This window comes from Brassica napus, chromosome C3, assembly GCF_020379485.1.
Source record: "Brassica napus cultivar Da-Ae chromosome C3, Da-Ae, whole genome shotgun sequence".
NCBI classification, from domain to species: domain Eukaryota; kingdom Viridiplantae; phylum Streptophyta; class Magnoliopsida; order Brassicales; family Brassicaceae; genus Brassica; species Brassica napus.
The window spans coordinates 58,539,427-58,562,907 of NC_063446.1; the positions used below are offsets into that span (position 1 = coordinate 58,539,427).

Sequence of the window (23,481 nt, forward strand, 5' to 3'; positions counted from 1 at the left end):
ATAATAATAATAAAAAAAAATTCTTCTAATATAAATTTCGAGATTTTCAAATGTCCACCTTTTATTACACTATGGATTAAAATAAAGTTTCTTAATTCTAAAGCAACCAATACAAAAACACAAAAATATTAACTATATTTAATTTTACTTTTCCTTATTACCAGACATCAATCAATTGGCTATATGGTCCCCTTATATGTATTTTCTCGTATAAAGCAACAAGAACTGGCAAGTTACTTCTCTGCTTAGCTGTTCTTGTCTAGTTGGGTTTTTTTTTTTTTTTTTTTTGTAACTGATTTGCTGTAACTGGTTTTTTTTCTTTCTTTCTTTTCATTACTTTGCTGGGGGAAAAGGTTTTAATTTGGTGTTACAGATAAGATTATTTAAGATTCTGAGTTTCTTTTAGTGGGGGGCTTTGGCCAAGGGGATCTCTCTATATTATTACACATTCCGTGTGATTCTTTTGGGCGTTGAGGTTTTAATTTCTGGAAGATTAATGTGAGCTACTGAGTGTGGAGAAAGGAGGCAGCTTTTAAGTGTTTGTTCAAATGTCTGAGTGAAATTGATCTGGGTATTAAGGGATAGATCCAAAGTCTCTTTCTTTCTGAGAAAATTAGCAGTTTTTTTTTTTTTGGTTTGGTTGTTGTACGTTAGGGTTTTTGGAGGCTTAGCTATTGTAAGTTTCTTTGTTGGATTCTGTTGAGTGAGAGAAAGTATGGCTTGCATGAAGCTGGGATCCAAATCTGATGCTTTCCAGAGACAAGGCCAGGCTTGGTATATTCACTTGCTCTCTACTTGTTTTATAGTCTATCTTTGTTCCATTTTTTGCCCCTTCTTGATTCTCCTCCTAATGTCTCATACTGGATTTGAGACCTTTGGTCTCAGCATTACTGAGTCAAAGTTTCCTCCTTTGTCTTCTTCTTTTTTGTGCTCAAATATTACAGGTTTTGCACAACTGGACTTCCAAGTGATGTTGTCGTTGAAGTTGGGGAAATGTCTTTCCATCTCCACAAGGTAAACTTGATTTGCTTGCTTGAACAAGACAACACTCTCTTCTTGATGAATCCTTACACTTACTGTAGAAACCAGTGTGTACCAAGCCTCCTCTTTGAGAAAAAAAAATAAAGTTTTTCTTATAGGCTTTTTGATTCTGTGCTATGTGCAGTTTCCTTTGCTCTCTAGAAGTGGAGTCATGGAAAGAAACATCGCAGAGGCATCTCAAGAAGCAGATGATGACAAATGTCTCATTCAAATCTCTGATCTTCCCGGCGGAGACAAAACCTTCGAGCTAATCGCCAAGTTCTGCTACGGTGTAAAACTCGAACTCACCGCTTCCAACGTTGTACACCTCAGATGCGCAGCTGAGCATCTCGAAATGACTGAAGAGAACGCCGAAGGAAACCTAATCTCCCAAACCGAAACTTTCCTCAACCAAGTCGTCCTCAAAAGCTGGAAAGACTCAATAAAAGCCCTCCAAACCTGCAGCGAGGTCTCCCACTACGCTGAGGAGTTAAACATCACCAAGAAATGCATAGAGTCGCTAGCCGTGAGAGCATCAACAACAGACCCGAACCTTTTCGGATGGCCGGTCGTGGACCCCATGCAGAGTCCAGGTGGCAGCGTGTTATGGAACGGCATAAGCACGGGTGCTAGAGTTAAACACACTAGCTCAGATTGGTGGTACGAGGACGCGTCCACACTTAGCTTTCCTCTCTTTAAGAGACTCATCACAGTCATGGACTCACGAGGAGGCGTAAGAGAAGACATCATCGCCGGTTCTTTAACTTACTACACAAGAAAACACTTACCCGGTTTAAAACGACGCCGTGGAGGACCTGAAGCTAGCGGTCGTTTCAGCAGCTCAGGGACGGTACTCTCCGAAGAAGAGCAGAAGCACTTGCTCGAAGAGATCCAAGACCTTCTCCCCGTGCAAAAAGGTTTAGTCCCGACCAAGTTCTTCGTCGACATGCTCAGAGTCGCCAAGATTCTGAAGGCTAGCCCTAGCTGCGTAGCTAACTTGGAGAAGAGGATAGGGATGCAGCTCGACCAGGCGGCGTTGGAGGATCTTGTGATGCCTAGCTTTACTCATACGATGGAGACTCTATACGATGTTGACTCTGTGCAGAGGATCTTGGATCATTTTCTTGGTACTGATCAGATTATGACTGTTGGTGGTGGTGTTGGCTCTCCTTGCTCTTCGGTGGATGATGGGAACTTGATGGGATCACCGCAGAGGATAACGCCGATGATGGCGGTTTCGAAGCTGATTGATGGGTATCTTGCTGAAGTGGCTCCTGATGTTAATCTCAAGCTTCCGAAGTTTCAAACCTTAGCTGGTTCTGTTCCTGAGTGTGCTAGGCTCTTGGATGATGGACTATATCGCGCAATAGACATTTACTTAAAGGTAAGAATTGTTTTTTATAGCGCTGAACTGAAGTAAGACCGAACCGACCAAACTAAATTTTTCTGTTTTCGGTTTAACATCCGGTAGAACCAATAAACCAATCTGCCCATTTTTAAAATTTTAATCGGTTTTTGGTTCGGTTCCGCAAGCAAGAACCGATCAGTTTGAAACATATTTAACCAAAAAAACTGAATAAACAGAAATAACCTGAAACAAACTGAATAAACCCGGAAAATTAAAATTTACATAACCGAGTTTTTGTTTTTACCAAATTAACCGAATGAACCGATATGTTAAACAAATTTTGGTTCAATTCGGAATAAATAATAATACCGAAAACCTACCCGAATAATCCGAATTCCGAACCAAATAAAACCAAAATATAGTTCGGTTTCCAAAACCGAAAAACCGAATAAACCAACCCAAAAAACCGAAAAAAACTAATGTCCAACTCTACTGTTTTATTTAACAAAGACTTATTAAGTTGCTTCTTTTATTCATTTGATGATCTGCAGCATCATCCGTGGTTAGCGGAAACAGAGAGAGAGAATCTTTGCAGGTTGTTAGACTGCCAGAAGCTCTCTTTAGAAGCTTGCACACACGCGGCGCAGAACGACAGATTACCACTAAGAGTAATCGTCCAAGTCCTCTTCTTTGAGCAGCTTCAGCTTAGAACCTCTGTAGCTGGATGCTTCCTGGTTTCAGACAACCTCGATGGTGGGTCAAGGCAGTTAAGAAGCGGCGGATTTGCAGGAGGATCAGCCGAAGGAGGAGGAGGAGGATGGGCAAGTGCAGTAAGAGAGAATCAAGTCTTGAAAGTTGGGATGGACAGTATGAGGATGAGGGTTTGCGAGTTGGAGAAAGAGTGTTCTAATATGAGACAGGAGATTGAGAAACTCGGTAAGACGAGTAAGGTTGGTGGTGGTGGCAAGACGTGGGAGAATGTTTCTAAGAAACTTGGGTTTGGTATAAAGCTGAAGTCACATCAGATGTGCAGTGCTCAAGAAGGGTCTGTGTCAAAGTCTAACAGTGAGAATGTGAAGATAGAGAAGCTTAAGGATGTCAAGGAACGTCGTGGGAAGCATAAGAAAGCTTCGAGCATTAGTTCTGAAAGGTGAAAATGGTAAAAAGTTTTCATGGTTTAGCTTTTAAGGAAGAAGAAAGAGCTTAACATTGTTAAAAAAATATGTGCATTGTAGTCAAAGTGGTGCTTGTTCTCACGTGTTATTTTCGATTGTCTATGTATGACGACCAAACTGTTTTATTGTCATTATTATTGGAACTTGTTAAGGAAATTAACAACTAAAAAACAAGAGCAATCTATAATTGCTTTGACGATAATAAGAGTTACAAAACAAGAACAATCACAGTAAATGTCTGAAACGTGTTTTTCCTCTCTGATTGAGGAAGATAACTCATAAGCCTTTAATTAATGTAAACGTAAGTAGTGGTTTGTTAAAGTGAAGATTGCTTAAACTAGAGTTAAATAAATGGTTAATTAAAAAGGACTTGAACTTATACTTACCAAGACTATTATGCAGACTTTATGTTAAGAAATCGAAGGACATTTCAGCCGCCAGCTTTACAAATTAGAAACCCCAAATAGTAATTTAATTTGACTTCTTTTTAATAATATTTTGTTACTTTCTTCCTTTAATTCGATCTCATATCTCGTCAGATTCAAACTCTCCGATCTCTAACTCCGACGAGATATCCTTCTCATTTGCGAAAAAAGGAGCAACGGATCTGCCCAGATTCGGGCGGGAGAAATGGATAGGGGCGACATTGAAGAAGCCGGCGGCGAAGAGGAATTCCCGCGACTCGGCGGAGGAAAATACAGGCCGGTGGGGGCGCACGATAGAGCGGTTGTCGAAATGTCATCCATCGATCCTGGATCTTCCTCTTCCACCCTCAAGTATGATTTGTGTTCCTTGTGGTGTTGTAGCACAGTGGTTTTGAATGTGCATTGATCATCTCTTTGGTGATGATGATGATGATGATGATTAACGATTACATGTACTGATTAGTAGAAACGGGATGCGATTTGGTTAAGAATCGTGTGATTGGAATATTCTAAGGTCTTCTTACCTTGGAAAGAGATGTTGAATGATTCAGTATTGTTTACTTTTTTTTTTTTTTTTCCTTTCATGGTGAGGGTCTCACGCTTGTAGGTTTTTGACAGGAACATAAGAGTAGTTGCACCGGGAGAGATGGGAGCTGGTGCAAGGGAGGGTCCAATACCAGAAGATGGAGTCAATGGCCATCAGAAGGAATCCAAGCTGGAATTGTTTGGTTTCGATTCTCTTGTGAACATTCTTGGTTTGAAGAGGTACATGCGATTTTAATTGTTGTTTGCATGTAGAATTGTACATTAGAATTATGAATCAACCTTTATATTTACTTGAATATTTTAAATGGTAGGTAGAACTTTACTGGAAATGGTCTCTTGCTTTGATTGATCAGTGTGATCTTTTTGGTCTGAGCTGAAACGGTGGAGTCATTGAATACAAGTTTCTTGCTTTTCTTGAATTGTGTTTATGACTATGTATAAGATTCATGATTCTAGTATAGAACTGATGTGCTTTCTATCGCCTTGTGTTGTTCTCAGGAATTCATAAGTGTCTTGTATTTTTTTTTTTTTTTTTATATAACGAAATGAGGATCTCTCTTTCATTTTCCCAATGTGTAAATGCATCTTTTACCGTAAACTATGCTTTGCTTATTCAGTCAACAGTTGTCATTTGTTTTGGGAAAACACATATTCTCTTAATGTTACATGTGGTAATGTGATGAATATCTCCTTCAGCATGACAGGAGAGCAAATTCCAGCACCATCTAGCCCTAGAGATGGGGAGGATATCTCCATCATGCAAGGGCACCCAAAGGTATCTTCCTATTCCCATTAGCTTCTAACTCACACAATTTAGATGATTTCTGCCAGGCTGTTTTGATTAAGCGCCCATTTTTACTGACTATCGCTGCATTTCTAATTTTTCACGATGTTATAATATCTGCATGTTCTTGCAGCCTGCTCTCAAGATGGGTACAATGATGGGAGTTTTCGTTCCCTGCTTGCAAAACATCTTAGGAATTATATACTATATCCGTTTCACATGGTAAGACTGCAGAGTACTTGATGTTGCACAACAATCTGCTAAGTCACCATGGCGTGTCTTAATCTGTTTAATTTTCAGGATTGTTGGCATGGCTGGTATCGGACAAAGCCTGGTATTGGTATTGCTGTGTGGATTATGTACATTTTTGACGACAATATCTTTGAGTGCTATTGCGACAAATGGCGCAATGAAGGTAATTATTTTTCTGTAATATCACCCGGAATTTTCTTTTACAATAGTTAAAATGTATCCATCCATTCGTTGGGTTTCTGGTCCATACTTAGCACCCCTATTACTTCTCTCTTTCTTTTGTGATAGAACAATATGTAGGACATCAAGTTTATTCCGTAAATAACTCGCATTACTTTACTTCCAGGGTGGAGGACCATATTACCTCATTGGTCGTGCTCTTGGTCCGGAGGTTGGGATTAGCATAGGTTTATGCTTCTTCCTTGGCAATGCAGTTGCTGGAGCTCTGTAAGTGTATATTCTGGATCCTTTGAAATAGATTCTCTTGGAGAAAGTCTTAAGCTCAACACTCTAAGTTGCTGGTGCTCTGTTCAGTTTCACATGGTCTCCGAGTGCTTCTAATGACTAATTTATCTGCTTTCTTCCTTATCAATGTAGGTACGTTTTGGGTGCTGTGGAGACTTTTTTAAAAGCGTTCCCTGCTGCTGGGATTTTTAGAGGTATTACTGTGGAACTTGTAAGAATTGAAACCTGTGAAGTGTGAACCAAAGAAAAGGGGTACTAGGATGTCCAACAACTCTTAGTAATTCATCAGTTTTTCGATCACTACTTTATTCATGTTAGTCTTGACGTCAAAGACTTGTTTCATCAATTGTTGGAAATGGCAACGCCTATATGCAATCGAGGATTTGCAAGAACTATATTATTGACTGCCAAAATCTGACAAAACCTTTACTTGTTTTCCTTGAGGACAAAATCTTTAGCCTATTAGTCACATTTAGCCACTTATATGTGTTTCATTTCTAATGGCAGAAACTATCACAAAGGTTAATGGAACTGCAGTTGCCGAATCAGTACAAAGCCCAAGCTCACACGACTTGCAGATTTATGGAATTGTTGTGACTATACTTCTATGCTTCATTGTGTTTGGCGGCGTGAAGATGATCAATCGGGTTGCACCTGCTTTCCTACTACCCGTGTTGCTCTCTATCTTGTGCATATTCATTGGGATGTTTTTGGCAAAAACAGATGATCCTGACAGTAAGCCATTTCAGGATATTGTTGGATATAGGCATGGAGATATATTTCCCCAAACTGTTAACCTTTCCATTGTTATGATCTGAACAGCTGGAATCACGGGCTTGCGATTAAAAAGTTTTAGAGATAACTGGAGTTCTGCTTATCAGATGACAAATAATGCGGGAATTCCTGATCCACTTGGAGGCACATACTGGAGTTTCAAGTGAGTCACATCTAGAATTTTTGTTGCCTATGATAGTAAAACTCTAGTTTTTGTGTAAGTTTATTTGTTACTCTGAAATTTATATACCGTTCTCTTTGTTACTTTTCAGTGAGTTGGTGGGTCTATTTTTCCCTGCTGTAACAGGAATTATGGCTGGTTCAAATAGATCAGCTTCACTGAAAGACACACAAAGATCAATTCCTGTTGGAACATTGGCTGCCACTCTGTCAACCACCTTACTGTATGTGATCTCAGTGCTGTTTTTTGGAGCTGTTGCTACCCGTGACAAACTTTTGACTGATAGGTAACGGTGTTACTCGTGTGACTTCTTTGTTTTTTTTTTTGTTTCAAAGCCGATCTGGTGTATTTAGCATGGATAAACTTGAAAGATAGTAAAAGTTGCTTTGTGCTCTGAATGTACTAAACAAAACTACTAGGGGCCTACGAAAGGTGTACTTTCTTAGTCTATATGTCAAGAATAAATTAAGCATTTCTGATAGTGGTCGCAGAGACCTGTTCTTTTAGCGCTTCAACACCTTGATTTTTTTTTAAAATTTTCATACGAGAGTAATTTTCCTCTATTGCAGGCTTCTTACTGCCACAGTTGCTTGGCCTCTCCCCCTCATTGTTCACGTTGGCATCATCCTCTCAACCTTAGGGGCTGCTCTCCAGAGTCTGACAGGAGCCCCAAGGTTGCTTGCGGCTATAGCAAATGATGATATTCTCCCCATCCTGAATTATTTTAAAGTTGCGGATACTAGCGAACCTCACATAGCGACGCTTTTCACAGCATTGATCTGCATCGGATGTGTTGTTATCGGAAATCTAGATCTTATTACACCGACTGTGACTATGTTTTATCTTTTATGCTACGCGGGAGTAAACTTGTCTTGTTTCCTGCTTGATCTACTTGATGCTCCAAGTTGGCGTCCACGGTGGAAATACCATCACTGGAGCCTTTCCTTTGTTGGAGCCTCACTTTGCATAGGTATGAATATTCAAATACTTGTTGTTGAAGATTGTCTTTTGTACAGTCTTCTTTTGTAGTCCATTCCTATAAAACAAATTGTCTTGTCTTACCTGAAGATTGAGATGTCTTATTATTATGAAGACTCTTTTTGATGTTCCCTTTTTTTCTGTACGGTTGCAGTGATCATGTTCTTGATTTCTTGGTCATTCACTGTCGTTGCCATTGCGCTTGCAAGTCTTATATACAAATACGTTGGGCTAAAAGGAAAGGCCGGAGACTGGGGTGATGGTTTCAAGAGTGCATATTTTCAGTTGGCCCTTCGTAGTCTCAGGTCACTCGGAGGTAAGCCACATAAGTGTTATATAATATACATTCTCTATATGTTGTTACACCGGAACCTGCCTTATTTATTAGGTTCAAATATTAGATGGTCCATTTATCTAAGCTTATCTTTTCTCCAAATTGCAGCGGATCAAGTGCACCCTAAGAACTGGTATCCAATCCCCCTTGTTTTCTGCAGACCATGGGGACAGCTCCCAGAGAATGTTCCATGCCATCCTAAGCTGGCTGATTTTGCCAACTGTATGAAGAAAAAAGGTCGTGGAATGTCGATCTTTGTCTCAATACTAGACGGTGACTACTATGAATGTGCTGAAGAAGCAAAAGAAGCCTGCAAACAACTAGCCACCTACATTGAGTACAAGCGTTGCGAAGGCGTAGCTGAAATCGTTGTAGCTCCAAACATGACCGAAGGCTTCCGCGGGATCATCCAGACGATGGGACTTGGAAACCTCAAACCCAACATTGTCGTAATGCGTTACCCCGAGATCTGGCGACGGGAGAATCTAACAGAGATTCCATCCACGTTTGTTGGGATAATCAACGACTGCATAACAGCAAACAAAGGAGTTGTCATCATCAAAGGGTTAGAGGAATGGCCAAACGAGTACCAAAGACAGTACGGAACAATCGACTTGTACTGGATCGTGAGAGACGGCGGTCTCATGCTTCTCCTCTCGCAGCTTCTTCTGACGAAAGAAAGCTTCGAGAGCTGCAAGATCCAGCTCTTCTGCATAGCTGAAGAGGATTCAGACGCGGAAGCACTAAAGGCCGACGTGAAGAAGTTCCTCTACGACCTCAGAATGCAAGCGGAAGTAATCGTGGTGACGATGAAGTCGTGGGACATAAGATCAGAAGGAAACAGCAAAGAAGATTCATTAGAGGCCTTTGATGCTGCGCAGAGACGAATCTCGGATTACTTGGGAGAGATAAAGAGTCAAGGTTCGACTCCAAGGTTGGCAAACGGGAAAATGATGGTGGTGAATGAGCAACAAGTGGAGAAGTTTCTATACACGATGCTGAAACTGAACTCGACCATACTCAGTTACTCGAGGATGGCCGCGGTGGTGCTGGTTAGTCTCCCGCCGCCTCCGTTGAACCACCCGGCGTATTTCTACATGGAGTATATGGATTTGCTGGTGGAGAATGTCCCGAGGATGTTGATCGTGAGAGGGTATCACAGAGATGTTGTAACTTTGTTTACATAGTTTCGTATCTTTTTTTTTTTGTTATACTCACCAACAAAATCAAAGACCTTGACCTTCAAGGTTAGGTTTTTTTCCCTCTCTTCCTCATACATTTTTTCACAGTTTATATATATATATATATTTAACCTTGTAGTACAAGAATTCAATTTTTGTTGAAAGTGATTGAATTGGAAATTCATGCAAGATAAATTTTGTTGTTGCCATCTTTTGTTGTCCATTAATAAGGATATCGAGCTTACTTGAGTGACAATTTTCTATAATATTTCACATGAAATTAAAATTATTTATATAGTTTACTTCCCTTTAAATAGAATAGATGTTAGTTGGCTAATTGATCCCGTCAATGATATTAGGCATAGGCTGGCAAAAAAATATCAATAACAACAGATGGTATATAATTTTTTAGCTTCTAATCACTAAACATGAGTCTGAAAATACAAAACATTAAAAAAAAAAAACAAAAATCTGCTAAATCCAATAGACAAACAAACTCTCATTGATAGAATCTTAGGAAAAAAGTTTTTCAACGACGCTTGTCTCCATGCCTTGATCGTCTAGGAGCTTTGTCTTCGTCTTCACTTTCAGTCTCTTCGTTTCTCAAACTGTTTCCAACCTCAAACTGCTCCATCTCATGAGATTCATCCACCGCCCCTCTGTCATCGCTTCTCTCAGGTGTTCTCCTGTTGGAAGAAGTAGGGCCAGGACGTGCTGTTGTTGTAGCTGGTGGATAATACATTGGCCTGCCTCCTCCTCCTCGGGGAGCGTTTCCCATTCCTCCCATAAGCGGTCCACCACGCCCTGAGCCTCCCATCATACCATAACCTCCATGTGGAAACTGTTGCGGAGGCCTACCGGGAAACATCATCCCCGGTACAGGTCCTCTGAAATCACCACCGAACCTCGGTCCATATGGTCCAAAGGGTCTTGGACCCATACCAAATGGATCTGGCATACCGTTGTAGCCACCAGGTCCATAGGGAAAAGCATCTGCAGGGTTCATTACCCCGAGAGGGAAACCTCCCATTCCGGGCATTGGTCTGATTCCACGTCCCATAGGCATTTGAGGAGGCCACATCATCCCTCTTCCTCTCCCTCTGCCTTGAGGACCGTTCGCCATGCCATCTTCTTCCTCCTCGCTTTCATCTTCTTCCTCTTCCTCTTCTTCGTTGTCCTCAAATGGGACGATGTCTGGGTTCTCAGCTCTGCTCTCTGGATTCACGCCCTTTGCTTTCTCTTCTTCTCGTTTGGCCTCCGCAGCTATGGAGATTGCCTTGTATTTAATGAGAAAACAAAAATTGATGAAGCATAAGGCCAAGCTCATCAGTAATAAAGAAGAAGCAAGCAACAAAAGAGAGTCTATACCATAAGCTTGCTATCTGGTTCCAGATAAAGCAAAGAAGCTAGCTCCTCACCAACGGAGGGCTCTAACTCTTGACAGTCTCTGCTTATCTACAGTCATTGAACCAAAAGAGTAAGATAAAATGACTAGCTTACATGCAAATACTTAAAAAACAACCATTAGCTGCTAACCTAAAGGCTAAAACTTAGTATAACTGTATCAGTAATAACTTGTAATGACTAGCAAAGTATTTGCGTAAAGTGTGGCCACCATGGGACAATTTCTCCACTGTGGCCAGTGTATTCATATAAACTTCCTAATTTCTAATGAGTTATCTTGTATACTAACAAATGATACCCCTCCCAAATAAGAGACCAGATAAGATAGCGTAAATAATAGCGAAAAGAACGTACCTTCACAGGCAAGTTCTCGTTGTAAGGATTCCTTAAATTCCGAGTTTTGTGGAAGGACAGTTCGCACAACTACAGTGATAAGAATTACAATCAATAATATAAATCACGTGAATTATGCAAATCAAGTTAACTCTGCATCAGTAGCATGTACCAGAGCTCATTGTTAAACATCAGCAGAACCGATACCAGAACAGAGAAAACATAGACGTAAGCAAATACGAAAAGTGCAAGACCATATAGGCTCAATCGCGTAGAGAAGAACTAAACTAAACCGGGAATCAGAGCAAGGACTATATTGAACAAAGGGAAAGCTTAGAAAAACAGCACACCTTTAACCATTTAACTGAAAAGTTCCCGCCATACTGCTGAGTTCCATGTTCATTTTTCCAGTTTCCTCCACCAATGTAACCACCAATTCTGGATGTCATCTTAGCACAGCCCTATAGGAGTATGTGAAAAGGAAGATATTTAGACTCATAATACTGCCTACCAAATACACCACTAGGAAGAAGAGATTACATAAAACAACCAGATGGACACGTAACTAAGTCTTTCAACATAAGGAAAGTGGCCAATAAACTACCTGGAAATGCCGTGTTCGATTGACAGAGAATATCAAGATCACATTATCCACAATGTCAAAAGCTTCATTAAGTTTCGCTTCATTGCTTCTTTGTGTAGCCCATACTCCTTGTTGCACAGATAACTCAAAATTTTCTGAATTGTTACTTTTTACTACAAAATACCTGAAAACCCAAGTTTTTTATTAAAAAATATCAGATATGGCAGATGAATACCAGTAAGAATATAACAGAGGAAAAATATATTGTACATTTAACAAATCTACTAAATTAAAACATACAGTATTTTACACCGAACTATAACTCAAGTAAAGCAATTTCAAAGATGAAACGCTATACAATTTTTTAAGAACTCTATCCTTCTTTTAGATTATGATTCCAGAACAATTGTATGTGAACCCAGAAGATAATGCTACATAAATTACCAAGCTTCTAATCAATTTTATTCACCATAGAAACAACAAGCAACACTGGAGGCTGGAGCACGATAATAGGCAACTAATTCTTAGGGACCAACAAGAAAATGACTTGTGACCATCAAACTGAGAGAGAGGCCAGGTCATCAATTTGTCCAGACTTTCATATGCACAAAGAAAGGAAAAAAGTAGGACAAAGTCCAAAGGCGTCACACTGAGGAAGAAAATTCATACAGGTGAAGACCAATGCAATTACATACTGTACAAGTGCATAGCCATGGAAAACACACAATTGCTCAGAAAGATGTTAGGCTTAGGATAACAAACGAGACTGCAGGTTAGAGGGATAACTAATTTGTCATGTATATCGGAAGCAAGCCAATTTATGTTGACTAGAAACTTAAAAGGGCCACACTCTGTGAAACTCAATAACTGAAAATACATCTACTTTGACAATGAATACATGTCATAGGATTCCTGCTAAATAATTGAAACCAGTATATGGATACTATACAAACACTGACAAAACCAATGTCCCACATTTCAAATGAAGGAAGAAGGGCAACTGATGGAAAGAGGAGAAATAATAGTCAAAGAAAAAATCAGAATGCAAAGGTCAGTTTCTATTCTTTCAGAAGAAACAATTGAGGAACATACAACCTCTAAACATACCTAACTAAGTAACTATGAAAGAAAAAGTATCCTAAAATCAGTAGAAAATATAACATGAAGTCAAAATTATTAATATGTGTGTATATATATATAAAGTGTTAAAAATCTGAGCGTGCAAAATAGCTAGTTACATTTTAAAAGTGACCACTCTTATAAGAAACCAACAGTTCGATAAAAGGGACCAATAACAATGTCTTGAAGTATAGTTTACACAACGCAATTAAAAACTTTGGAACTCTGAACACACCTATTTACCCCACGAGGCAAAGGATGAGACGTTTGGTCAGCAGTGTTTTGCGTCTGAGTCTGAGTCTGGCTGACCTGATGTTGTGATTGCTGAGGTTGTTGCTGCTGCTGGTGCAAGTTACCTGGCTCCTGCGTCTGAACTTGCACCTGAGGCTTAACATCCCCCAACTGCGGAGCAGCGTTCCGTGGTTGATAGAATCTATTAGGCCCGTAACTGTACGAAGTCAGCTGTTGTATCTTCTGAAGAACTTCCTCCACAGGAGGTGGAGGTCCAGGCAGCTTCGCATGCCTGTACCTACAGTCAGGACCATTGGGACAAAACCCTAGCTTGTACCTGCCAAACACAATATTAAAACCATTATTCTAAAAATCGGTCTAGGCGCCTGCCTAATGATTTCTTGTACATTGATTAACCACAAACTAAGAATCAACATTCAACACAATCACTGCACATGTACATACATATTGCATTCTTTGATATCTTCATTCGTATGCTTATAGACGCAATCCTGCTCTCTACATTCACCGTGCACTCGGAAGAATCTGCAGATCGGCATACGAGCTTTATCGTACTGGTGGAGGAACCCGCAGGCGTCGCCTTTCATACACAGACCTCGGAGCCAGTGCCTGCAAACGGTCTGGCGGAAACTCCGTCCTCTCCCAGCTCCTGCCGCCGCCGCGGAGGAGTGATCGTAGCTCGGCGTCAGGTTGACGGCGGCGGAGGATTGGTTTTCGAGGGGAGCGACGGGGACGGAAGCCGTGGGCTGGATAGGTCCGGAGTCGAGACCGCCTTCGAAATCGAAGCTGAGTCCGTCGGCGTCCTCCATTGTTTTGCTGAATCTCTCTTTTGGGGTTTGGATCTTCTCTCTAGGGCTTCGCTCGAGGAAGCGAGCTCGGAGAGTTTGAGCTTCTTCTGATGTTCAGGCTCGGATCATTGGTTAAAGTTTAGATTGAACCGGTGATTTTGGATGGTTTATTGAACCGAACCAATAGATTAATAAAGGTTTTTACGAATCAGGCTGGGGTGATTGGTTAAGGGAGATTGAACCGGTGATTTGGAGGGTTTATTGAACCGAACCGTCAACGGTGAATCCAAACCACAAGAGTGCAATATGTCGGTATAATTATTATTTAGTAGCTCTTGGTTTATTGTCTCCTATCAGCATTGTACCAACAATCTAGGTCCAGTAAATCAATAGAAAAAGTCGAAAATAGAGCAAATCCAATAATGTTAGAAAAAAAAAGAAAAGAAACAGTGAGGTCTATTTTTCAAATTTGTCAATATAATAGGCTCTGACTAGGTGACGGTTAAAACATGAATATGAATAAATAGAAAAAAAACGAATAGGAACAACATAAAATAAAAAAAGAAAAAAAATATTTATTACTTTTAGTACATATCAATTTTGATAAGAAATGTTTTTATTCTATAATTTTTTTAAATTCGAATATTCCTCATAAATGATATATTTTTTAAGAAATGAGCAGTAGGAAATGATTATTCTTCAAAGTTCTTTATGTCACCATTTACCCCCCGTGTAGCCATAGTGTCTGGAATGTGGTCTGTTTTTTTTTACCGAAAATTTTCATTAACATTAATATTTGTCCAATAGAAAATTTCAAATTTGTCAACAACACATAGTGTTTGTAATGTGGTCTGTTTATAATAAAAACTTGGGAGGGGCGTAATTATTATTTGTCTCACAACTAACTAACGCGCAATGTTGAACATGGACCACTACTTGGGACGAAAATAAAGAGAAAAAGATAAAAATAGCAATAAATCAAGTTTTTGTTCTTAAACTAGCAGGTCAAAAGTTATAAAAATAGCACTTAATGTTTTATCAAAAGTCATAAACTTAGGGTTTAGAGTTAAAGGGTGGGGTTTAGAGTTTAGGGTTTAGGGTTTAGGGTTTAGAGTTTAGCGTTTAGGGTTTAGGGTTTAGAGTTTAGGGTTTAGAGTTGAGAAATGAGGTTTTGGGATAAGATTTCAAATTTTGAAAAATAAAAAAATTAAAATTTTCAAAGGATAAACTTAGAAATGTGCTATTTTAGTCATTTTAGTTTTTGAGTGCTATTTTTGTGATATAAACTTAGAAAAGTGATATTTTGGAGATTTGTCCGAAAATAAATTCATTTTTGTTTTATTTTCCAAAGAAACAAAACAATTGTAATTTGTTTTTTGTGTGTTCTATCGCAAAGCACTTACCCGTCCCGCAATTGAAGGTTCTCTTGGTCGCTCACATCCCCATCTCAGATCGAATTCTGTTCAATCGATTCACAGATTCTACGGTTGGGGTAACTTGTTTCCAAAATCGAGTCTCCTTCTTCGATTTCTCTGGGCGAATCGGAATCTCTGTGGAGGCGGGAGCAATTCGACGTTTTCTTGAGCTGGAAAGATGTTCTGGCGAATGGCCGGGTTGTCTACGGCTTCCGCCGTAAGTTTAGCTTGGCTGCTAGCTATTCGATCGTATTCTTATGTGCTTTCTGAATCTACGAATTTTGGTTTCGCAGGTTGAAGCAATTCTGGACAAAGATGGTTTCACGTTAGAGGAGCTTCTTGACGAGGATGAAATCATTCAAGAATGCAAATCCCTCAATGGACGTCTCTTGAATTTGTATGCTCTCCTCACCACTTTATTTTACTTCTGGGAGAGGAATTTATTCATCAGTGATGATTTTAATCTGAAGATGATCTAACTTCTTTTGATATTTCCACATTGAAAGCTTGGCTAAATAAACATTGGGAATTTTTATTTCAGTTTGAGAGAAAGAGTGCAAGTGGAACAGCTGATTAGGTACATAATAGAGGAGCCTCTCGACGATGTGGAGAAGAAGCCAACATTCAAGTAAGTGTATGCTATTGTTGTTTTTTTTTTTTGCTGATTGTTTTTTGATGGATAAACAATTTGGTATTTTTCTTTTAATGTGTTCCAGGTTTCCTTTCGTTGCCTGTGAAATTTTCACATGTGAGATTGAAATGATACTTAAAACGCTAGTCGAGGATGAGGAGGTAGACATTCACTCTATTATATCCTTCTGTATCTATGCTTTTTAAGTGTGATTGAGGATTTAGGGTTTCTTGCCTCTTGTGATGTCTTCTTTTTTTGCAGTTGATGTTATTGCTCTTTTCGTTTCTGGAAGCTAAAGAAACCCATAACTCATTGCTTGTCGGGTACTTCAGCAAGGTATTTAGCATTTAACGATTTTGTAATTTTCAGAAAACTCATAGAGATCTTTCCCACCTGTAGGGCTCTATTTATATTTCGTCTATGTGTTCTCTAATACATCTCTATTACTAGGTGGTCATTTGTCTATTGGTTCGGAAGACGATCCCTTTCATGCAATTCATAAAAGTAAGTTGGTTTTGTTTACCCGAGTATTTAAGGATGACTTGAACTTAGTTAGCATTAGCATTTTGTTCTTAAAATTATTGAACCATTAGCTAGCTACTTTCTTGTACACTTAAAATTATCTGTGTAGCTTGAAATTATGCTGTTAAACAGTTAGAGATATTGTAAAGGTTTGTATTGCTATTTAAGTAATGAAGTAAGTTTTTCCTAACCAACAAAATCCAATCTAACTATGTTGATACAATTTTGATAATTGTTACAGTAGTTAGCACTACTTCAAACACCATTTAACATCTGGAGTTTATACAGAATTTATTTATATTAACCTCGAGTGTCTCGTGCTATCAGGATCATCAAGAAATACTGAAGCAGCTTGTTGATTTGATTGGTATTACATCTATAATGGAGGTTGGTTTTCACTTTTATTTGTGTCTCATGAACTTCTGATTTTGACTTTACGTTTATTACACATCTACGTGAGGACACACTGAATAGTTGTAAAATTTTCATGTGTTCCTCTCCTTCAAAGTACTTATGATCTGTTTACGACAGCAATAGTAATAGACCCAGTAATGAGGATGAGAACAATGGTAAATACTGCTAATATTGCTCTCATTTTTGTCATGGTGATTTTGCTATATAAATTTTTTTTTTACACCAGTGAATTTTTCAATTATTATTGTCTGTAAACAGTGAAGGTTGTAATTCTTATAGGAGATAGCCATTAGTTGTAGATTAGATTTCTGTAGAATACTAGTTTTTTTTTTTTTTTTTTTTTTTTTTTTTTTTGTAACACGAATACTAGATAGCCATTAGTTGTAGATTAGATTTCTGTAGAATACTAGTTTTCTAGACTCTAACTTATTGCTGGTTTTCAGGTTTTAAAACGTCTGCTCGGTACTGATGAACACCTGTATTCAAACTACTCAAGTGCAATGCAGTGGGTAGAAGATACAGATGTCTTAGAGATGATTGTGGACAAGTTTGGCTCCTCAGTAGGTTTCATTCAGTAGCTAGATTACTTTTCTTGTAATATGGGATAGTCTTATGGCTTTCCTCCTTTATTTTAGATTTATTCAATCTTCCCAGGCAATGTTATTTACTGATATCTTGGAGACTTTTGTTTTATTTTGTAGGATTCTCCTGAGGTACATGCCAACGCAGCTGAAATTCTTTGTACTGTAGCAAGATACGCACCCCCTGGTCTTGCAACGAAACTTTCGAGCCCCAGGTAGACTTTTCTCAGCTTTGGCTATTGTTTTCATATAGTCGTTGATGCTTTTGAAATTTTATAGTTTATTGACTTATCGTGTTGATCCCTGTACAATTTGATACAGCTGCACTGGAAGGTTGTTAAAACATACTTTAGAAGATTCACGGCCTAAGTCTGTTCTGGTTAATTCATTGTCTGTATGCATATCTTTGCTGGATCCTAAGAGGTTTACATTGGGGACTTATCATATATATGGTCGTCAACTTACTGGAAGCATGGTAACTAACCCCGAGACAGTGGAGGGAATGCTTGGAAGCCTAGGTGAGGAATGCAGTATGGTTGTTTAATTTTCATATGTAGTTGCGCTTGTGTGTTGACTTCTTAAATGCTACGTATTGGGAAGGATGTCTTGTAAGTTTAAGACCTACAAACAGATTTCTATGCACATTTGTTGCTTGTTAGTATGGAAATTGGTAGACCTGTATTTTTTTCCTGATCTGTACAGACTATCATTTTTGCCATTTTGCTTTCAATACGTCTGTGTTTTTTTTTCTGTATAGTGGTGGTCTGCAATGTTAATTACTCTATTGGCTGTTATGACAGTGTGTAATATGCGTCTACTGTGCAGGTGATTTACTCATGCTTTTGAATGTATCATCTACTGAGGGCGTTCTGTTAACAACGTATGGCAAGTTGCAGCCACCCCTTGGAAAACACAGATTAAAGGTTGTTCACATTTGTATGATTTGTTCTTCCAAAATAAATGTATAATTCACCGTTATGGATTATAATTTCTAATTTTTGAACTACAAATGAAGATTTGACTTCGTTTCCTTTTCCTAGATTGTAGAATTTATTTCAGTCTTACTCACAGTCGGTAGTGAAGCAGCGGAGAAGGAAATAATTCGACTTGGAGTGGTGAAAAGAGTGTTGGACTTGTTCTTCGAGTAAGTGGGAGATTATATTTTCTCCTTTGATGATAAACAGACTGCTCTGCTAAATTGTGGTGCAATTATCTCAGGTATCCCTACAACAATTTTGTACATCACCATGTGGAGAATGTGATTCTCTCATGTTTGGAGAGCAAAAACTCTCAACTTCTCGACCATCTTCTCAATGAATGCAATCTTATCGGTAGTATGCTAGAGGCGGAAAAAGACCCCATATTGACTGCAGCTGATTCTGATAAGGTGAAGATGCATAATTGCTAATGTCTTGGGTTGGCATCATTATCAATTGACTTGGTTTACATGTGATGTCTCAGCTTCAGCCGACAGTCCCTGCAGAAGGTAGAAAGCCACTCAGGATTGGAAGCATTGGTCATTTGACTCGTATCTCGAACAAACTTCTTCAACTAGCTAATAGTAATGTCGAAATTCAGTCACATTTGCAGGTAGACCACAGTTATGTCTCATTAACTTTATTAGTTATAGTTGCTTGCCACACATTCATCATGTGCATGTAGATATGAAGCGCAAATGGTTAGTTTGTTGGACTTGAAAATATTCAATACAAGTGATTATAATTGCTATTCCTAGTCTTTTGAGTTTTCCTTATGAGAGTATGATATTTCCGTACATTTGCTGTATGTATAATTCTTGCCGATGGTCAAAAGCAATCTGCTCAGTCCTTTACCGCTGTTTGATTTCTCTCGAAGATATTTACTTGATAGCGTGTTTGCATGTGAAATGTTGAGAAAGGCTCTAGCCTTGTAGGTGCTGGTCTTTAGTATCAAACTCCTCACATCCTGCTCAAGATTCCTTTTTTTTTTTACGTTTTCTACCAGGAAAATAGCGAATGGGTGGATTGGCAGACAGATGTTCTGTCAAAGCGTAATACATTGGAAAATGTCTACTCTTGGGCTTGCGGGTATGTATTATTTCCTCTTGGTGGGAGTTTTACTAGACTTGAAGAAACCTTTATGAATCAGGCTTCTGTTTTTAAATATGACCAAAAGCAGAGGTTATACTCAAAGAGTATTTTGTTATAGAAGTTTGTCACATTTGTGTAATCTGCTTTAGTAGTAATCAAGATATACGATACGTTAAATGTGATTAGACCGTCCCAGTAGATGGCAATAAGGGCTTGTTTTTGGGAAGTTCCTTAGGGGGTGACAAATGTTAGATAAGGGCAGTAGTGATGGTTATTGTAGTATATTGATAATTCCTTTTACTGATATTGTTCCTAACAGGAGGCCAACTTCACTCCATGATCGTAATAGAGATAGCGATGATGATGATTACCACGATAGAGACTATGATGTGGCAGCCTTAGCAAACAACTTGAGCCAGGCCTTTAGATATGGCGTTTACAACAATGATAACATGGATGAGGTGATGTTTTAATGTTTCCTTTTCTTAGCTGCTACTATATTATCTAGATTTAGCCTCATACTTCATTATAGTTTGGAAGGTTATCTGTTCAATTGTTGAGACATATTGAAATCTGATGCAAGAAGACTACATTCAATGAACGTTTGATCTTTCATTAACGTTAATTTTCATATATCCACTGCAGACCCAAGGCTCTATGGAACGTGGCGATGATGAGGTATTATATTATTTTTGTCTGATTTGAATGTTCTAAAATAAGTGAATGTTCGTATAAGCAGTCAATATGAAAGCCTCTTACGAAGTCTATGTTGCAGGATGTCTACTTTGATGACGAATCTGCAGAAGTCGTCATATCTTCTTTGCGCCTTGGAGATGATCAGGAGAGGTAATGTGTTGGACTTTTCTCCTGTGGTAGAAATCAATCCGTTGATTCTCATCATATGGTTGATGCGGCGCCTTAACTTACAAAAATGTAACATGGTGTCTTTTGTAGCAGTTCTCTCTTCACAAACTCAAACTGGTTTGCTTTCGACGATGAAAAAGTTGCGAATGAGCAGTCAATGGCTTCCCCTTCACCAAGTGCTGATGAGGATGGTGATGTCGTCATAGGTGAAGCGGACGATGACTTCAAGGACAGTGTAGCCTCTTCCTCGCCTGTTGATATGGAAACAGAGGATTCAACATCAAAGAATCCTTATGAAAATCCGAGTGAACCAGAAGCCGAAAAGTCACCAGCTTGGGTCGAATGGAGAGAGACATCCGAGTCCCCTGTGCCTTCTTCAAACCCAGAGGAAGCTAGCATGTTGCCCAGTGGTGAGGTTCAAATCGGGAAAGAGGATGATGGTGATGATACCGATGAAAAGGGGGCAGAGGGTTCGCCACCAGGTGCATGTGGCGATGAAACCACAGAGAAGTCATCAGACGCAAGTGAAGTTGCAACCACTGAGAGCTCTCCAGATGTAAGTGAGGCTGAAATAACCGAGAAGTTGAAAGATTCGAGTGCTGCTGAATCGGATGAGAATGCTCAAAGCTCTGAACCTGCAATCTCGGAGGATACGGACAAGAGCCAGGAAGCAGATGTTGCAGCAAAGGCAGATGACAAAGAAACCGAAGAAGCTGTAAAGGAACCAGAGAAGGTAGTTTAAGCTTTACACAACGTAACTAGTAATACAAATTCATGCTGATACTTTCTTTGGTTTATATAGTTTGCTACGATTTTTATTATTCTTTCTTTTCCTTTCGGACATATTGTCGACCAAAATTTAATCACTAGCTTATCATTTTTCTAGTTGAAGTTTTTATATATTGTAAAGCAGTTGCTCTCGAGCCCGCACATTTAAGGTTGTTTCTATAATGCACAAAATGTTATATTTAGTTATGAATTTGTCTTTGGAGATGCTCTAATCACTCTTGACTTTTATATATACGTATTCAAGTCATTCTTTCATGTGCGACTCTGATAAAGAAAACAAGATTCTATCTGTTTCATAACAAGACTGATGAAAGATAAAAGATGTGGTGCCTATTGCTAGGAGCACTAGTAAACTCTATTGTCTCTGCTGGTTCTGTTTGTCTTGTCGTGCATCATGTTTAATCCCCTCTCCCTTTAGTGGCTGTTGTCATGTTCGCCCTCCAAATCTTTCAAGTATCCCATGAGCATAAGAAACCCGAAAAGGAAGAATCCACCTGAGAAGCTCTCTCCACCACCTCCGCCCCCACCACCTCCGCCATCATGCCGAGGTGGGAACCCGCTTCCACCATCATCAAGCTTTGGGGATTTCACTTTTCCTAATGTTCAAGCAAAAAAGGCTTTATTAGACTTTAGTTCTGAAGATGCAAACTAGAACAGAAACGCCATTAGGCAGAGTCAGGAATGTGTTGTAAATAACTGCTTGATTCTTAGCTAGATTCATACAACATATCATTTTTTTTTCGTAAAACTTTCTTATTTGTTAGAAACATAAAACAAGGTTGCTCCAGATGAAGCATGAATAGAGTGAGAAAATTTACCATGAGTGGGAGCTTGTGTGATTGTTGGTGATTCCCGTGTAATAGTCTGTGTTTGCCCTTGACTGCATTTTGCATTCTGCAGAAGAAAGAAAATAAATCAGCATAAATAAACAGCTAGCCTTTCAGAGACAAATAGTTTAAAAGATGTTGGTGTTTGATAATGAGATGGCAAATCATGAAGGTATCTCAAGAATAAAAACATGTTTTAACTAGCGAGTGAAACCTACCAGCGCAGCGTTACATACAAAGAGAGATCTTTTGCTCTTAGAGGCGAAATCAAGTCCTTTCCTAGCAACGGCTCTTGTTCCAACTGCCTTGAGAGAAGGAAATAAAATCTGTTTCTTGTGGAATTGCATAGAAACTCTTGTAGGGTAGTAACGCCCACGAAATTGTCCTACCACAGAACAAAAAGAAGAAGAGCTTTTATTAACACTTGAAACATTCAATAGAATACGAAAATCAAAAGCTTGAGAAATCTGATTAAGCAAGGATCTAATGCTACAAGAACATCAGTTTTTTCATGAGCAATCATAAATTAGTGGCAAGAAGCAAATCAAGAAGAAGTGTATATCCCAAAAGTAGAGAGATACCATTAGCTGGTCGATGATTAAAGCGAGGAGGGAGGAAGACCAATGGTTGTGCACCAATACACAACGACGACGGATTCATCACCGGCATATCTGCGCGCCGATAAAACAATCAACACCAAAAACAATTAAACCTTTAACCAATTTCAATCCCAACAAAGGAGGCAAAGTCTCGAAGTTTCTCTCGATCGTAGACGATGAAAAGCAGATACCTTTTGAAAAGAGAGAGAGAGAGAGGATGGCAAATCGTACCTGAAGAATTAAACGCGAACAATAAGAGAGTTTTCTAGGGTTTATGTAAAATTTTCTCGCACAAATCAATTGGAGCGTTAACGTCTAACGCAAGATTTATAAAATAGTCGTGAAGGGAAAAGAAAAACACGATGAGACGGCGACACAAGTCTCATTGTATGTCGGTTTTTAACAAAATTATATTTTTCTTATAAAAATAAGAAAATTTATCTTTATTCAAAGCATAGAAGTTCTTTATATAAAAGATTACACCGTCATAAATAAATGGAAATATTACAAATTATAATCTCTTGATTATGAACTATCTATAATATGGTTCATAACACTCCCCCTTAGATGCCATAACCATTTAAAGCTTGTAATGTGCTTTGATGTTGCCTCATTAAAACCTTAGTAGGAAAACTCAATTGAGACAAAACCATGGTGAAGGAAAAAGAGTACAACACACATTACTCCCTCTGATTTGGACATTACTGAAGGTCCCTTGGACCTCTCCAATTTTCTGCAATCCGTGGGTGGTGAAGATCTTGAGCAGAATATGCTTCGTCCTCGAACATGATAGTTTGTTCTTCTTTACCATCGGCCATGCCACAATCT

At 39.0% G+C, this 23,481-nt stretch overlaps 5 protein-coding genes across 8 annotated transcripts; 3 read left to right on the forward strand and 2 right to left on the reverse strand.

Moving 5' to 3' along the window:
* The first annotated feature begins 217 nt into the window (after positions 1–217).
* Positions 218–3,699, forward strand: LOC106442383 (BTB/POZ domain-containing protein At1g30440). The gene is made up of 4 exons (XM_013884075.3): positions 218–774; positions 945–1,014; positions 1,166–2,404; positions 2,920–3,699. Exons 1-4 carry the CDS (start codon positions 716–718, stop codon positions 3,520–3,522), a joined length of 1,971 nt encoding a protein of 656 aa, XP_013739529.2. The 5' UTR covers positions 218–715; the 3' UTR covers positions 3,523–3,699.
* A 287-nt stretch (positions 3,700–3,986) lies between these two features.
* LOC106442384 (cation-chloride cotransporter 1) lies at positions 3,987–9,658 on the forward strand. 2 transcript variants are annotated; one of them, XM_048750294.1, is made up of 14 exons: positions 3,987–4,009; positions 4,083–4,319; positions 4,587–4,733; positions 5,211–5,289; positions 5,432–5,520; positions 5,599–5,713; positions 5,897–5,997; positions 6,148–6,209; positions 6,523–6,750; positions 6,838–6,952; positions 7,062–7,256; positions 7,540–7,940; positions 8,103–8,264; positions 8,391–9,658. In XM_048750294.1, exons 2-14 carry the CDS (start codon positions 4,174–4,176, stop codon positions 9,467–9,469), a joined length of 2,919 nt encoding a protein of 972 aa, XP_048606251.1. In that variant the 5' UTR covers positions 3,987–4,009; positions 4,083–4,173; the 3' UTR covers positions 9,470–9,658. The 2 variants fall into 2 exon arrangements, with proteins under 2 accessions (XP_048606251.1, XP_013739530.2); XM_013884076.3 differs by lacking the exon at positions 3,987–4,009 and having other exon boundaries at positions 4,038–4,319.
* Positions 9,659–9,841: 183 nt separating this feature from the next.
* LOC106442385 (30-kDa cleavage and polyadenylation specificity factor 30) lies at positions 9,842–14,058 on the reverse strand. Its single transcript, XM_048750295.1, has 7 exons — positions 13,599–14,058; positions 13,138–13,470; positions 11,805–11,967; positions 11,551–11,661; positions 11,222–11,290; positions 10,832–10,918; positions 9,842–10,739 (listed from the first exon to the last, which is right to left on the reverse strand). Exons 1-7 carry the CDS (start codon positions 13,961–13,963, stop codon positions 9,993–9,995), a joined length of 1,875 nt encoding a protein of 624 aa, XP_048606252.1. The 5' UTR covers positions 13,964–14,058; the 3' UTR covers positions 9,842–9,992.
* A 1,253-nt stretch (positions 14,059–15,311) lies between these two features.
* Positions 15,312–21,413, forward strand: LOC106442386 (serine/threonine-protein phosphatase 6 regulatory subunit 3-like). 2 transcript variants are annotated; one of them, XM_048750296.1, is made up of 19 exons: positions 15,312–15,574; positions 15,651–15,754; positions 15,899–15,985; positions 16,074–16,149; positions 16,250–16,324; positions 16,439–16,492; positions 16,838–16,897; positions 17,368–17,484; positions 17,626–17,720; positions 17,827–18,023; positions 18,331–18,428; positions 18,546–18,649; positions 18,724–18,892; positions 18,967–19,095; positions 19,489–19,571; positions 19,894–20,035; positions 20,220–20,252; positions 20,350–20,420; positions 20,529–21,413. In XM_048750296.1, the coding sequence occupies exons 1-19, from the start codon at positions 15,536–15,538 to the stop codon at positions 21,178–21,180; spliced, it is 2,385 nt and encodes a 794-aa protein (XP_048606253.1). In that variant the 5' UTR covers positions 15,312–15,535; the 3' UTR covers positions 21,181–21,413. The 2 variants fall into 2 exon arrangements, with proteins under 2 accessions (XP_048606253.1, XP_048606254.1); XM_048750297.1 differs by having other exon boundaries at positions 15,313–15,574; positions 20,532–21,413.
* Positions 21,414–21,431: 18 nt separating this feature from the next.
* BNAC03G59750D (protein YELLOW LEAF 1, choloroplastic) lies at positions 21,432–23,060 on the reverse strand. 2 transcript variants are annotated; one of them, XM_013881210.3, is made up of 5 exons: positions 22,885–23,060; positions 22,636–22,725; positions 22,273–22,439; positions 22,046–22,121; positions 21,432–21,823 (listed from the first exon to the last, which is right to left on the reverse strand). In XM_013881210.3, the coding sequence occupies exons 2-5, from the start codon at positions 22,721–22,723 to the stop codon at positions 21,642–21,644; spliced, it is 513 nt and encodes a 170-aa protein (XP_013736664.1). In that variant the 5' UTR covers positions 22,724–22,725; positions 22,885–23,060; the 3' UTR covers positions 21,432–21,641. The 2 variants fall into 2 exon arrangements, with proteins under 2 accessions (XP_013736664.1, XP_022555691.1); XM_022699970.2 differs by having other exon boundaries at positions 22,845–23,022.
* Between the last annotated feature and the right edge of the window lie 421 nt (positions 23,061–23,481).